This window comes from Carcharodon carcharias, chromosome 33, assembly GCF_017639515.1.
Source record: "Carcharodon carcharias isolate sCarCar2 chromosome 33, sCarCar2.pri, whole genome shotgun sequence".
In the NCBI taxonomy this organism is placed as follows: domain Eukaryota; kingdom Metazoa; phylum Chordata; class Chondrichthyes; order Lamniformes; family Lamnidae; genus Carcharodon; species Carcharodon carcharias.
This window is the reverse complement of record NC_054499.1, coordinates 9,208,103-9,224,302: the sequence shown is the minus strand read 5'-3', so window position 1 is coordinate 9,224,302 and position 16,200 is coordinate 9,208,103. Positions and strand designations below refer to the sequence as shown.

General features: G+C 51.0%; 1 protein-coding gene across 1 annotated transcript in view; it reads right to left on the bottom strand.

Annotated features, from left to right (window-relative positions):
* trappc14 (trafficking protein particle complex subunit 14) overlaps window positions 1–16,200 on the bottom strand; it is a 73,810-nt gene that overhangs the window by 19,133 nt on the left and 38,477 nt on the right. Inside the window, exons 3-5 of the mRNA XM_041178764.1 lie at window positions 11,679–11,774; window positions 2,011–2,140; window positions 573–659 (exon numbers count right to left, since the gene is read on the bottom strand). Coding sequence (XP_041034698.1) covers window positions 573–659; window positions 2,011–2,140; window positions 11,679–11,774 — 313 coding nt within the window. The remainder of the gene's footprint in view (window positions 1–572; window positions 660–2,010; window positions 2,141–11,678; window positions 11,775–16,200) is intronic.

Sequence of the window (16,200 nt, the reverse complement as noted above, 5' to 3'; positions counted from 1 at the left end):
TCAGAGGCAGGGCCAGCACCGACTGTGCCACAAGATCTCCTCCAGATAAGACAGTCAGTAGCAAATTCAGCAGGGGATTCACGGGAACCACCTTTACCCAGAGCATGGTGAGAACGTGGAACTCGCTCCCACAGGGAGTGGTTGAGGTGAATAGAATAGATACGTTTAAGGGGAAGCTGGATAAAGGACATGAGGGAAAAAGGAATATGGTGATGGGAGTGAGAGGAAGAGGAATGGAGCCCGAAGGCTTGCTTTCTTACGCTGGATGTTCTTATGTCAGTCTTTCCAGGTGTAAAATAACAGGGCAGCTCAGTCTTAGTCCCCTGACTGCTCTACGTTTTGAAGATTATGACACAAAACACAGGAGGCTGACGAAGGCTGCAGAGGAAGGTTGAAATACCGAGAGCTTCAAGTGGGTTCGGTCCGAGCAGCACACACAATAACGTTTGTGCGCCAATGCACTCAAATTGTCTGATTTTTAACGCGCGATTGGCAGCCCACTGTGCATGTTAAAGGGGATGTTTCTGCAGAGCTGGCAAGACAATTGCTGCAAAGTGGGTCGACACCATTACCTTTAAGAACAGTCAGCTGTTTCCCCGAGACATTGAGCTGTCGACACTTGACCGTCGGAGGTGGTAGCACCGTTAGCAACGTACTCACTGCAGTGGTGGGGGGAGGGTTGGAAGGAGGGCAAAAGAGACATTAAAACAAAGCATAAACGACTGTCATCACACAATCAAAACATACAGGGAAGGGGGCGGGTGAAACCCAACTCAGGCAGGGACGCCAGACAAGTGCCTCCAATCAGTCACTCGCTCCATCAGATACCCTGCTCCATTGGTGTCAGGAGGAACTGTATATCGGGCATGTCGTATAACCGTTGGTCAACTTTGTTCCATCCGTCTTCCATTCCCACCCTCCCCGTCTTTGCTTTGCATGGAGACCCCTTCAATTGTGCCCTGCTCTCGAGGGGGAGAAACTACTTCCTGGCAAAGCTATTCAAGCCAGTCTGGGGATTTAGAATTTTACAGGGACAACAGGAAACCATTCGGCCCATTGCGTCTGCACTGGCCCGTTGAAAAAGGGGTGGTGCTTGCTGGCACGCCTCTAACTTTTTGTCCACAATCCTGCAAATTGCAAATCCTTTCATAGTTATTAAATCGCCCTCAGCCAACTTTCCAGGTCGGGCATCCCAGATCCCAACTCTTCACCATCTGGCTTCAGGAGGAGTGAAGTCAGAAACCAGGCGCCAATCTTTTCAATATAACATTGGGTTTATTTACAGAACGCAGCATTATATGTGTCTGCCTCCTCCCCAAGCAATCTCAGGGGGGTTGTAGAGCAGGAGGAGGTGACAGAGGTGTGGGGAGGGGATGGGCGTGGGATTTGAAAACTGAGGTGCTTCTGGGCTGGGAGCCAACGTAGGTCAGCAAGGCGTGTCGATGGGGCTTGGTGCAAGTTCGGACACAGGCAGCAGAACTTTAGGACGGACTCATTTTCTGGAGAATGGAAGGTGGGCAGGCCAGCCAGGAGAGCAGAGAAAACTTGGAGCCTGGAGGCAACACGAGGGTATCAGCAGCTCACGGGCTGAGGCAGGAATGGCTGGCGGAAAGGATACAGGGTCTGAGGCTCAGCTCAAGGGCAAGCAGCAAAATGGAACTGTACTTGGAACGCACCCTCCTTAACAATTTCCTACTCCTTTGAGGAACTCAGATACAACGACTTAGAAGGTGGTTGAACATGATGATTGTACCTGGGTCTACATGTAGGTTCCACACAAGCACACACTCGCACAGTCTCACAACCACAGCACAAGGGAAATTTTCCCACTTCTCAGTCTGGACATCTTTCATGTTGATGAGAATTAAGAACAAAATAATCATCCTATTTGCACTGACCTTGCTATCTTTGCAAACATACCTTGGCTTTAAATCTTCTGCAGGATGTCAGCGCAATATTCCTGACTCTCTTTGCAGTGTTATATTGCTGGGCTGTCTGCCATTCACCTACCTTGGGCTTTAAAGGAGTATTGATCTTCCCGGAAGATTTGCGAGGGGTTGCGGTTCTGGAGGATGGTCAGGTAACCGTGCTCCCGCACTTCTGCTTTCTCCCGGTCCTGTTTCCACACGGTGACGATGATCTGCCATTAAGTAGATGGTGCAGTGAGGCCACTGGTGCAGCATTTCAGTGTTGAAGGAGAGGAGGGAAGGTGGGGGAGAAGAAAAAGAGAGAGACAGAGGGCGGGTGGGGAGAACTGGACAGATGGGGAGATGAGAGGGATGGTGGGAGTGAAGCGAATGGGGGGTTGCAGTCGGGAAGAGCGCACGAGGGGCAATGGAAGAGAGAGGGGGGATGGGAAGGGGAAGAAGGGGGAGCGGGAAAGGGGAAGAGAGACAAGAGAAGAGAGAGAGAGAAGGAGGGATGAGAGGAGAGAGAGAGGGGGGCGAGAGAGAGAGAGAGAGGGGGCGAAGAGAGAGAGAGAGAGGGGGCGAAGAGAGAGAGAGAGGGGGCGAAGAGAGAGAGAGGGGGGGGCGAAGAGAGAGAGAGGGGGGGGCGAAGAGAGAGAGAGAGGGGGGGTGAAGAGAGAGAGAGGGGGGGCGAAGAGAGAGAGAGGGGGGGGGCGAAGAGAGAGAGAGAGGGGGCGAAGAGAGAGAGAGAGGGGGCGAAGAGAGAGAGAGAGGGGGGAGAAGAGAGAGAGAGGGGGGGCGAAGAGAGAGAGAGAGGGGGGGCGAAGAGAGAGAGAGGGGGGGCGAAGAGAGAGAGAGGGGGGGCGAAGAGAGAGAGAGGGGGGGCGAAGAGAGAGAGGAGGGGCGAAGAGAGAGAGGGGGGGCGAAGAGAGAGGGGGGGCGAAGAGAGAGGGGGGGCGAAGAGAGAGAGGGGGGGCGAAGAGAGAGGGAGAGGGGGCGAGAGAGAGGGAGAGGGGGCGAGAGAGAGGGAGAGGGGGCGAGAGAGAGGGAGAGGGGGCGAGAGAGAGGGAGAGGGGGGCGAGAGAGAGGGAGAGGGGGCGAGAGAGAGGGAGAGGGGGCGAGAGAGAGGGAGAGGGGGCGAGAGAGAGGGAGAGGGGGCGAGAGAGAGGGAGAGGGGGGCGAGAGAGAGGGAGAGGGGGCGAGAGAGAGGGAGAGGGGGCGAGAGAGAGGGAGAGGGGGCGAGAGAGAGGGAGAGGGGGCGAGAGAGAGGGAGAGGGGGCGAGAGAGAGGGAGAGGGGGCGAGAGAGAGGGAGAGGGGGCGAGAGAGAGGGAGAGGGGGCGAGAGAGAGGGAGAGGGGGCGAGAGAGAGGGAGAGGGGGCGAGAGAGAGGGAGAGGGGGCGAGAGAGAGGGAGAGGGGGCGAGAGAGAGGGAGAGGGGGCGAGAGAGAGGGAGAGGGGGCGAGAGAGAGGGAGAGGGGGCGAGAGAGGAAGAGAGGGGGCGAGAGAGGAAGAGAGAGGGGGCGAGAGAGGGAGAGAGAGGGGGCGAGAGAGGGAGAGAGAGGGGGCGAGAGAGGGAGAGAGAGGGGGCGAGAGAGGGAGAGAGAGGGGGCGAGAGAGGGAGAGAGAGGGGGCGAGAGAGGGAGAGAGAGGGGGCGAGAGAGGGAGAGAGAGGGGGCGAGAGAGGGAGAGAGAGGGGGCGAGAGAGGGAGAGAGAGGGGGCGAGAGAGGGAGAGAGAGGGGGTGAGAGAGAGGGCGAGAGAGGGAGAGGGGGCGAGAGAGGGAGAGAGAGGGGGCGAGAGAGAGAGGGGGCGAGAGAGAGAGGGGGCGAGAGAGAGAGGGGGCGAGAGAGAGAGGGGGCGAGAGAGAGAGGGGGCGAGAGAGAGAGGGGGCGAGAGAGAGAGGGGGCGAGAGAGAGAGGGGGCGAGAGAGAGAGGGGGCGAGAGAGAGAGGGGGCGAGAGAGAGAGGGGGCGAGAGAGAGAGGGGGCGAGAGAGAGAGGGGGCGAGAGAGAGAGGGGGCGAGAGAGAGAGGGGGCGAGAGAGAGAGGGGGCGAGAGAGAGAGGGGGCGAGAGAGAGAGGGGGCGAGAGAGAGAGGGGGCGAGAGAGAGAGGGGGCGAGAGAGAGAGGGGGCGAGAGAGAGAGGGGGCGAGAGAGAGAGGGGGCGAGAGAGAGAGGGGGCGAGAGAGAGAGGGGGCGAGAGAGAGAGGGGGCGAGAGAGAGAGGGGGCGAGAGAGAGAGGGGACGAGAGAGAGAGGGGACGAGAGAGAGAGGGGGCGAGAGAGAGAGGGGGCGAGAGAGAGAGGGGGCGAGAGAGAGAGGGGGCGAGAGAGAGAGGGGGCGAGAGAGAGAGAGGGGGCGAGAGAGAGAGAGGGGGCGAGAGAGAGAGAGGGGGCGAGAGAGAGAGAGGGGGCGAGAGAGAGAGAGGGGGCGAGAGAGAGAGAGGGGGCGAGAGAGAGAGAGGGGGCGAGAGAGAGAGAGGGGGGCGAGAGAGAGAGAGGGGGCGAGAGAGAGAGAGGGGGCGAGAGAGAGAGAGGGGGCGAGAGAGAGAGAGGGGGGCGAGAGAGAGAGAGGGGGCGAGAGAGAGAGAGGGGGCGAGAGAGAGAGAGGGGGCGAGAGAGAGAGAGGGGGCGAGAGAGAGAGAGGGGGCGAGAGAGAGAGAGGGGGCGAGAGAGAGAGAGGGGGCGAGAGAGAGAGAGGGGGCGAGAGAGAGAGAGGGGGGCGAGAGAGAGAGAGGGGGCGAGAGAGAGAGAGGGGGCGAGAGAGAGAGAGGGGGCGAGAGAGAGAGAGGGGGCGAGAGAGAGAGAGGGGGCGAGAGAGAGAGAGGGGGCGAGAGAGAGAGAGGGGGCGAGAGAGAGAGAGGGGGGCGAGAGAGAGAGAGGGGGCGAGAGAGAGAGAGGGGGCGAGAGAGAGAGAGGGGGGCGAGAGAGAGAGAGGGGGCGAGAGAGAGAGAGGGGGCGAGAGAGAGAGAGGGGGCGAGAGAGAGAGAGGGGGCGAGAGAGAGAGAGGGGGCGAGAGAGAGAGAGGGGGCGAGAGAGAGAGAGGGGGCGAGAGAGAGAGAGGGGGCGAGAGAGAGAGAGGGGGCGAGAGAGAGAGAGGGGGCGAGAGAGAGAGAGGGGGCGAGAGAGAGAGAGGGGGCGAGAGAGAGAGAGGGGGCGAGAGAGAGAGAGGGGGCGAGAGAGAGAGAGGGGGCGAGAGAGAGAGAGGGGGCGAGAGAGAGAGAGGGGGCGAGAGAGAGAGAGGGGGCGAGAGAGAGAGAGGGGGCGAGAGAGAGAGAGGGGGCGAGAGAGAGAGAGGGGCGAGAGAGAGAGAGGGGGCGAGAGAGAGAGAGGGGGCGAGAGAGAGAGAGGGGGCGAGAGAGAGAGAGGGGGCGAGAGAGAGAGAGGGGGCGAGAGAGAGAGAGGGGGCGAGAGAGAGAGAGGGGGCGAGAGAGAGAGAGGGGGCGAGAGAGAGAGAGGGGGGCGAGAGAGAGAGAGGGGGCGAGAGAGAGAGAGGGGGCGAGAGAGAGAGAGGGGGCGAGAGAGAGAGAGGGGGCGAGAGAGAGAGAGGGGGCGAGAGAGAGAGAGGGGGCGAGAGAGAGAGAGGGGGCGAGAGAGAGAGAGGGGGCGAGAGAGAGAGAGAGGGGGCGAGAGAGAGAGAGAGAGAGAGGGGGCAGAGAGAGAGAGAGAGAGAGAGGGGGAGCGAGAGAGAGAGAGAGAGAGGGGGCAAGAGAGAGAGAGGGGGCAAGAGAGAGAGAGGGGGCAAGAGAGAGAGAGGGGGCAAGAGAGAGAGAGGGGGCAAGAGAGAGAGAGGGGGCAAGAGAGAGAGAGGGGGCAAGAGAGAGAGAGGGGGCAAGAGAGAGCGAGAGGGGGCAAGAGAGCGAGAGGGGCGAGAGAGAGAGAGGGGGCGAGAGAGAGAGAGGGGGCGAGAGAGAGAGAGAGAGGGGGCGAGAGAGAGAGAGGGGGCGAGAGAGAGAGAGGGGGCGAGAGAGAGAGAGAGAGAGGGGGCGAGAGAGAGAGAGAGGGGGCGAGAGAGAGAGAGAGGAGGGTGAGAGGGGGAAGAGAGCTCATTCTGTTCAGCAGCAAACACAGATCAACATGAACATACAGCCATACATTTACTGATGCTCCACCACTGACACACTTGGCTCTAATGTTTTGTAAAATGGAGGCCATGGTTGGTGGTGAAAAGAGGCAGAAGTGAGGAAGTGGTACGTCACGAAGATGAGTTGGAGGTGGCATCGAAGCTGTTCCTCTGGATTAAGAGGAACTGGAATACATGGCAACCAAGACCAGGACAGTGGGAAATGGGGGGGGGGGGGAAAAGAGACACATACTGTATGCAACAGGTACACACTGTACTGTAAAAGCAACACACAAGATCTCAGTGGCTCAGAATCAACAACTGGCTAGACTAGACATGCAACTGTGCCAGCATCTTGGTGACTCAACTGGATGTTGCTTTGGTTAACTTCAGCCAGCCAAACCTAATGTTTGCACTGCCTCACTTTGCAAGGACAGCCCAATATGGAGTCTTTGTGGCTGGGTCCAATAAGGAGCCTGGCAAAGAACCATAAAAAAGTTATGGCACAGAAAGAGGCCATTCAGCCCATCGTTTCTGCACCAGCTGCCCATTCCAATCCCATCTTCCAGCACTTGGTCTGTGGGGTTTCTGACTCAGCCACCAAACCGGGCACCGAATGCCAGACACCTACCGCCCTCTGGGTGAATAAGCTTTTCCAAAGAGCCCCTCTAATCCTTCTACCAATCGCCTTCAATCTGTGCCCCCTGATAACTGACCTCTCCACTAGGGGAATCAAGTCTTCCAACAAGGCATTCCAACATAGACCCAAAACTGGGCAACATGCCCAACAGCACAGAAATTGTACACTTGCTGCTGTAATATCGAGGCACCAAATCACAAGAGGTTTTGGCAAATTTACAGCGATAGTCAGTTCCTCGAGCAGATTAGCAACTCTTCGTTCATCCTCCATTCTGGGTCAAGATAGCCACTGAATGCACCAGTGACATCATTCCCACCAGCTAACCAGAGTGGGTTTTTAAAATATTCTTTCATGGGGCGTGGGTGTCGCTGGCAAGGCCAGCATTTGTTGCCCATCCCTAATTGCCCTTGAACTGAGTGGGCTTGCTAGGTCATTTCAGAAGGGCAGTTAAGAGTCAACCACAGCGCTGAGAATCTGGAGTCACACATCAGCAGATTTCCTTCCCTAAAGGACACTAGTGAACCTGATGGGTTTTTACAACAATCGATGATAGTTTCATGGTCACCATCACTGAGACTCGCTTTCAATTCCAGATTTTATTAACTGAATTTAAATTCCACCAGATGCTGTGGTGAGATTCAAACCCATTCACCAGGCCATTAGCCTGGGTTTCTTGGTTACTAACCCAATGACAATACCTCTCCCCTCTTGTTCACTCCACACCTCCGAGTGGGCAGATTTGAGATTGCCGGAATTTATTTTGCATGGAGCATTCACAGCTGGACATCGAAGACCAAGTTTCAGAGCAGATCCTAAAGGTGAAACGACAGTGCCCAAAGGCACTCCATGACCCACAAACCCCCGTCACTTTAAAATCCCCAAATCCCTCGGGGGGTCCGGAGAAATAGACTAGAAAGCCTCTCATTATTAAATGAGTAAGCTTATTAAGAGCATCTGTTAATGGTGCCAGCCATGGTTCAGTCGACAGTACATTTTTTCCTCCAAGCCATAAGGTTGTGGGTTTGAGGCCCACTCCAGAAACTCGAGCACAAAATCCAGATTGATATTCCCAGTGCTGTACTGAGGGAGTGCTGCACTGCCAGAGATTGTCTTTCGGATGAGATATTAAATTGAGACACTGTCTGCCATCTCCAATGGACGTAGAAGATCCCGCGGCCACGATTTTGAAGGAGGGGAGCTCTCCCCTGTGCCCCAGCCAATATTTACCCCTTGGTCAACATTACATAGAAGATAAATTATCTGTTTATTACTTCATTGCTGGTTGTGGGGTCTTGCGTAAATTGGCTGTCACGATTTCTACGTTACAACAAATAACAACGCCTCAAACGTTCTACATCGGCTGCAAAACACTTTGGGACAACTTGAGGCCATGAAAGGCGCTACAGAAATGCAAGTGCACCCTTAAGCTTAACTGGCTTGAGAAGTTGCACCATCTATAAGGAGTCAGAAATAGGAAAGAAAGTCAGGGTCCAGTTTCAATCCCTCTCTGGTTTACCAGCTGACCTCAAAGAGAACATTCCAGGGATGGAACAGAAAAGACTGATTTATGAAGCCTTCCCTTAGTTCCTGTCAGTTCTCAAAATAGAATTGTTGAACTTGGTCACACAGGTTATTTGGCTTTCCAAGTCAACCCCCACAGTGGATGCTAGGAAGAATGAGGTCATGGTGCATTTCCTCTGTCTATTTTCAAACTGAGCCCCCACATCGCACAGGGCGAGCTTAGGTTGCCAACTCCAGCCAGACATTTCCTGGAGGTTTCACCATATAGCTTCCCACCCAGGCAACTTTTCTTCCTCCCACAAATACTGAAAGACCAAGAAAAAGTCCTAGAAAAAGACGCACTGTTTTTTAAGTGTCCTCGCAATTTCTCGCTCAGTGCTCCAGGATTCATTTTTTTTAACTGGCAGCGCCAGGACACTTCCTGGAGGGTTGGCAACCCAAGATGGAGGTGGTAATGTTCAATGGAAGGCCATTCAGCCCACAGTCTATGCTGGCTCTCGACAGATAATCCAATCAGTCCCATCTCTCCGTTCTCTCCCTGAAGCCCTGCGAGTTTATTTCCCTCGAGCGCCCATCCAATCTCCTTTTGAAATCATTCACCATCTCCCCTTCCAGCCCCCCCACTTGTGGACAGCGAGTTCCAGGTCATTACCGTTCGCTGAGTAAAAAAGTTCTTCCTCACATTCCCCTACATATCTTACCCAAAACCTTAAAGCTGTGTCGCCTAGTCCTTGTGCCATCAGCACAATAGATTTTCTTTGTCTCTCTTTTCCAAACCTGTCATCATCTTGTACACCTCTATCAGGTATCCTCCCCTCAACCTCCTTTCCTCCAAGGAGAACAATCCCAGCTTCTCCAGCCTACTCCACGCGGTGCTTGGAAACAAAACGAGCTGCAGTGGGTGCAGTCCTCAGTGCTTTACAACGTTCTTGTAATAAATGATTTACCTCGTTAGGCTGGCCATCGGTTTAATTGAGGTGCATGAAATGATGAGGGGCCTTGAGAGTGTGGATAGGAAGGACCTGATTCCCTTAGCAGACAGTATCACCAGGGGACTTTTTTCTTTATTCGCTCTTGGGATGTGAGCATCGCTGGCAAGGCCAACACTTGTCACCCATCCCTGACTGCCTTTGAGTAGATGGTGGTTAGGCGCCTACAACTGAGAGGCTTGCTAGGTCACTTCAGGGGGCAGTTAAGAGTCAACCACCCTGCCGTGGGTCTGGAGTCATGCGAACCTGCAGTCCATGCGGTGTAGGCGCACTCACAGTGCTGTTAGGAAGGGAGTTCCAGGATTTGGACCAGCGACGACAAAGGAGCATCGACACGGTTCCAAGTCAGGGTGGTGTGCGGCTTGGAGGGGCTTGCAGATGATGGTGTTCCAAGTCAGGACGGTGTGCTGCTTAGAGTGGAACTTGCAGCTGGTGGTGTTTCAATGCACCTCCAGCCCTTGTCCTTCCACGTGGTAGAGGTCGTGGATTTGGGAACTGCTGTTGAAGGAGCCTTGCTGAGTTGCTGCAGTGCATTTTGTAGATGTTACACACTGTGTACCATCGCTGATGTACTTCAGTGGTGGAGGAGAATGGATCATTAATGAGACAGCTTTAAAAGGCTTGGTTAATGCCTAAATCAACACATGGCCCCTAACTTTCACACAGCGTGTATTTAGTACAGCGTGTCGGCACACCCCACAAGCATTTACCTGATGGGTAGATTTTTTCCACTTTCAGCCATAAAAAGAGCAGGAAGCAGAGTCTCAATGAGATGTCCACTGCTGGCGAGTCTGACTCTACCTCTTATACTTCTATATTGGTGGGGTTTATGGGTTCCTCTGTTGAAGGAATGTGATCATTCTTCATGGGAGACCCAGGCAGTAAGGATCAGCAAGCTATTCAACTGGGGAAGGCATCTCGCACTAGGCTTTATTTCTATAGATACAATTGAAAAGTAGGGAAGTTATACTATACCTGTACCAAACTTTGGTTAGACCACATTTACAGTACTGTGTGCTGTTCTGGTCGACATATTATAAAAAGGATATGGAGGCACTGGAGAGGGTACAGAAAAGATTTACAAGGATGATACCAGAAACATGTGAGTATACATATCAGGAAAGGATTGACAGGCTGGGTCTCTTGTCTGATGAGAAAAGAACGCTGAAGGGTGACCTAATAGAGGAGTTAAAAATTATGAAAAGTTTTGATCGAGTGGATAGAGAGAGAATGTTCCCTCTTGCGGGGAAGAGTTTTGAGGCCATCAATTTAAGATAGTCACCAAGAAATCCAATCAGGAATTCAGGGGAACTTCTTTACCCAAGGAATGGTGAGAATGTGGAACTTACTATCACAAGGAGCGGTTGAAGCCAATAGACATTTAAGACTATTGTCTTAATAGACAATATTCTATGGTGATGGAGTGAGGAGGAGGAGGGTGGGAGGTTCCTCTTTTTCCCCTCTCCCTCTCTCTGAGGTATTGCTATTCTCTGCAGCTTTAGTTGCTCTGTTCTCAGCCCTTCTTGATCATTGCCATTATTCTCTCTGTTATGATGCGTGCGTCTGACCTCTGCTTTCATTTCTACTGTCGCTGTGCTGCTGTCTCCAGCTTTGTGAAGTTACATATTATCTTCTCAAATTGTCTGTTCAAATCAGTTCTGTATGAGGTGGTGAACCGCACCCATTTTTAATATGACTAAACACATGAAAGGAAACGAAATACCTTAACAATAATTAACAATTGAGACCATACTATGCTGTAATGAACTGCTGACTGTCTCTTGATAAGCTTTAGTTATTGCTTTGAGAGTTAGAAAGAAATTCCTGCAACTAATTGACCTCAGGACATCCCAAAGTACGTTACAGCCAATAAACCACTTTGGAAGTGTAGTCGCTGTTGTAAAGAAAGAAACGTGGCAACCAATTTGTACACAGCAAGCTCCCACAGAAACGAAATGTGACAATAGCTAGATAATTTGTTTTTTTGTGATGTTGATTGAGGGGTAAGTATTGGCCAGGACACTGGGGATAACTCCCCTGCTCTTCTTCGAAATTGGGGCTGTGGAATCTTCGACATCCACCCCATGGGGCCTCAGTTTAACTTCTCAGTTGAAAGATGGCACCTCCGACAGTGCGGCACACCCTCAGTACTGAACTGGGGGTGCAGCCTAGATTTTCATGCTCTAGTTCCAGGAGGTGAACGCAGAACCTCAGGGCTCAGAGGCAAGAATGCTGCCCCTTTGAGCCACAGCTGACACTCACCAATCAGAAATAGGCTGACCTTTCGATTCCTTCGACCAGAGGCCATTTGGTTGGACAACAGGAATGGAAAGAATTGCACCCCAGAAAGAATCTGCACCTTCCGGGGGAGACAAAGTCGGAGTACAGAAAAAGGCAACCTCCCCCAGAAGCAAAATATCCCAAGCGATCCAGCCTGCAACCAGCCCCTTAACAGTGGAAAGATAAATTTCTGAGGAGGGCACATAAGACACTAGCATGTTTTCGGAAGCGGAGTTGACTCTGAACAGTGCCTGACGCGTGGTCACATAATAAAGTCTCTCACCTTCGCCTTTACAGTTCCAACCGGGAGCTTGTCCAGAGCCACTGAAAGGGGGAAAATGACTTCATCGTTGGAAATGATTGGTTCCTCCACCACAGTCTGGAGAACAAGAGAAACAGAAACAATGAGATACCATGTGGGGCATGGCCCTGTTAAGCGCATGGCAAAGGTCAATTTGTTAAAGCACATCCTGATGTTGCTTGGTCGTTCAGAGCTTGAATATTGCTGAAAAGAAATATGTGTTGCCAAAACTTATTAACTTGCACTCATCAGGACAAACACATGGATGTCAAATTTCCAACAATTTATATTATTGTAGTATAAATCATCGTGATCGTTTGAAATTTGACATTCTTGCATTTGTCCGGATGATTGCAAAACGAAAACATGTCGGCGCCACCTCTCTCTTTTCAGTAATATTCTAATGTGGAAAATATTACAGGACTAAGAGGATGGAACAGATCAGTGAGGGTAACTGAGTAGCTCTATCATAGAGTTAGCACAAGGACATTAGGCCAAATAGCTGACTTCTGTGCTTGAGCATTCTGTGATTCTACGCTCGGTACCCTTGCGTTCATACAAAAACTCAACGGGTTCAATAACGGCCTTCAACCAAGGCAAAAGGAATGAAGGCTTGCCTTTCTATAGAGCCTTTCACAACCTCAGAACGTCCCCAAAAGTACGTCAGAGGCAAAGAAGCACTTGGTTAGGCAGGTGCAGTGCTGGGTTCGAATCCCATAGCAACACCCGATAGCATACACAAAACCTTCTCTCCAGTGCAGGGCTGTGCTGCTGAGGTGCCATCCTTTGGACGGGACTTTTAGCCAAGGACCTGTCTGCCCATTCGCATTCCCGCAGCACCATCATAGCATTGGGATTTCTGCTAGTATCCAGGCTAACACTCCTACCCCCTTCCCAACCCACCCTCAACTCATACCAAAACAGTTCAGTCAACAGGAAGCCATTGTCATGTAAGCCTAGCTATTGCACTCCAAAAAATATTGAACTGCGACAAGATGTTGTGATAAGGTGCTATAGAAATGAAACTTGCCTTTTTAATAAATGACAATATGTCCATTTGATCTCTATGTGAACTTAGAAATCATCCAAAATTTGTAAAAATTAGGTGAACCCATAACTGGCAACATATACAAACAGGCAGGAAATTAATCACTTAATCAAGGTTTCTTCACCTATATAGTTTCTCTCACTGGCCTTCTCTCATTTTCTGTTAATATTACAGCTGTTTCATCCATGCTACACTATCAAGAGGCTCTAAGCTTCTAGAACTGACCAATATCTGAGCGAGGTGCGTTAGGAAAGCTCCAGGATGTAGTTGTCCCACATTATAAATGGCACTGACTCCTGGGTTCATCCATCAATAGACCTTCACTGCTGGTGCTGACATATAAATCCTACTGTAGAACTGCAACACAAGGCAAATCGATTGCAACAGCAGAAGCGAGACTCTCTCGGGAGAAGGTTTATAAAAGGAGAAGCTCATTGCACTGCCGGCCCTCTGGATCTATCAGCAAAGTGCGATGGGATTACGTGCGAGCTAGATTCACAAGAGGAATGCTGCAAGTGGCAACAGCACACTGAAAGGTCTGAAGTGCCGAGATAATGCTGACAAAATGCAGCTTGCCCGTGGGAGGTAATTAGGGGAGGATGTCCAGAGAGTCAGGAATCCAGCTCATATATCATCCACACATCACCCCTTCTCTTCATCCAGCCTGTTAATTATCCTCAATGAACAGACTTTGATAAATGAATCAACGAGGTCAGGCAATGAGCCTCTTGTTTAATTGTGGGCTCCAATGGTGCTCCCTTGAGCTGCCTGTATTCCAAATGGCTTTGTAATATGGAAGCTAGTGCTCACAAGAATGATACAGCCCAACAGGAGGCCATTCAGCCCAACGTCCCTTTGAAAGAGCTGTCCAATTAGTCCCACTCCCTCGGCTCTTTCCTCAGAGCTCTACAAAGTTTTGTTTATTGCTGAAGAAAGAGATAAGCTGTTGAAGCTTTTCACCTTAAACTCATCAGGACAGATGAAAAAATACCAAATTTCAAAGAGTGCAACTATTTACACTGCATCAGAAAAGGGTGCTGACTGGTCTGGCTTCAGACTTTCTTGGACTCGAACGCAAGTTCTGTCGAAGGGTCATGAGGACTCGAAACGTCAACTCTTTTCTTCTCCACCGATGCTGCCAGACCTGCTGAGTTTTTCCAGGTAATTCTGTTCTTGTTTTGGTTGACTCTTAACTGCCCTCTGCAATGGCCTCGCAAGAAAGCCACTCAGTTATTAGGGATGGGCAACAAATACTGGCCTTGCCAGTGATGCCCACATCCCATGGAAGAACAGAAAAAGCATTAGATGTAACACAGCCTCTGGGCGACATCATTTACATTGAATCATAGAACGATTACTGCACAGGAGGAGGCCGTTCGGCCTGTTGTGTCATGCTAGCTCTCTGCGACAGCATCTCACCTATTCCCACTCCTCCATCTTTTCTCCGTAGCCCTGCCAATTTTTTCTCTTCAGATAATGATCCCTTTGGCACAACTGGTCAATTGAAGTGTTCATGCCCTACACAAGCCTTCTCCCACCCCTACTTCACCCCAGCTTCTATTTCTTCATCTGCACTTCAACAACACAAACCATTCACAAGCCAGAACAGATCAGCCCCCAACTCACTACTTCATTGGCACAGTACACTGGAGCGTCAGAGCGACAGGGGATCCCTTTGTCCTCCTGTCGTCCTCCTTACAGTTTAAAGTATAGGAACATCAGAACAGAAATAGTCCATTCAGCCCATCGAGCCTGTGCTGCCATTCAATTAGATCATGGCTGACCATCTACCTCAATGCCACTTTCCCTCACTATCTCCACATCCCTTGATGTCAAGTGTGCAAACTATCTCAATGATATTTCTAATGCCTTCACGACACAATGCCCATATTTAAATATAGGGTCAGAAATGCATGAACTTGGCAGAAACTTCCTCATAAGGGACAGGTAGCTAAAGTTAAAGCTCACAGACCTGAAGGCAAATGGTTGACCTAGTGAGGGGACTGGTTAGGCAGTAAAAGACCGAGTAGCAATAATAGGACTGCACTCCAATTGGAAGGAATTAACTGATGGTGTCTCACAAGAGTGTGTGCTGGGGCCTCAACTATTCACTACATTTATCTAATGACTTAGATAACACAGCCCATGGTTTCCAATTGCACAAAGGTTGATGGTACATGGAAGCATAAACTTACAAAGAGAAGTTGGTAGATTAAACAAGTAGGCTAAGCTGTGGCAATGGGATTTCAATGCAGCTAAGTTAGTCCAAAAAGGATAGACTTGAGTATTATTTAAATAGCAGAAGCTAGGAATAGTGGAGGGTTGAAGCCCTGGTTAGATCACCTCCGCACTGATGGCCGTGGTTCAGTTCGTAGCACGCTCTCTCTCGCCTCCAAGTTACAAAGTTTAGAGTTCAAATCCCACTCCAGCGCTTGAGCACAAAAACCCAGGATGACACTCCAGTGCAGTACTGAGGGAGTGCTGCACTGTTGTAGGTGCCCTGTTTCAGATAAGATGTTAAACCAAGGCCCCATCAGATGGGTGCAAAAGATCCCAGGGTACTATTTTGAAGATAAGTGAGGGAGTTATCCCTGGTGTCCTGGCCAATATTTATTCCTCAATCAACATCACAAAAAACAGATTTCCTGGTCAGTATCATATTGCTGCTATGTGCAAATTGGTTGCTGTGTTTCCTACAACAGTGGCTGCACTTCAAAAAAAATATTTCATAGGCTGGAAAGTGCTGTGTGATAAAAACAGAAAATGCTGGAAAAACTCAGCAGGTCTGACAGCATCTGTGCAGAGAGAAACGGTTAACGTTTCGAGTCCGTGAGACTCTTCATCAGTGCTTTGTGATGTCTGGTGGTTGTGAAAAATGCTATCTAAATGTAAGTCTTTTTTTTTGCTGTGTACAGTTGTGGGTATCGCACCCCGGAAAGGACGCCCTGGCCTTGGAAGGAGTGCAGTGCAGAATCAGCAAAATCAGGGCTCCAAGGGATAGATCGGGAGGAGATATTCAATAAACTAGGCTCGTATTCCGTGGAACAATCCAATTGGGAGGATTTTGAAAAGAATTGTTTGATTAGAAACATTGCCCAGTGCTGGGGTGGGGTGGAGATGTGGTGGCACTAGGACAAGGAAACCCTTAAAATTAGAGCCAGATCTTTCAGGAAACTCTTCTCCACACAAAGGGTAGTCAAAGTGTGGAACTCTAGCACAAACAATAGTAGATGCTCAGTCAATCAATAATTTGAATTCTGACTGATAAATGTTTGCTAGTCAAGTGCATTAAGGGATGTGGAGCTAATGTGAGTGGATGGAGTTAGGATACAAATCAGCTATGATCTCACGGAATGGTAGAACAGGTTGAGGGAGCTGAATGGCATGCCGCCATTTCCTATAGAGAACGTTCCTTCATTGTCACCATAATATTAGTGGGGCCATTAGCATCACCTT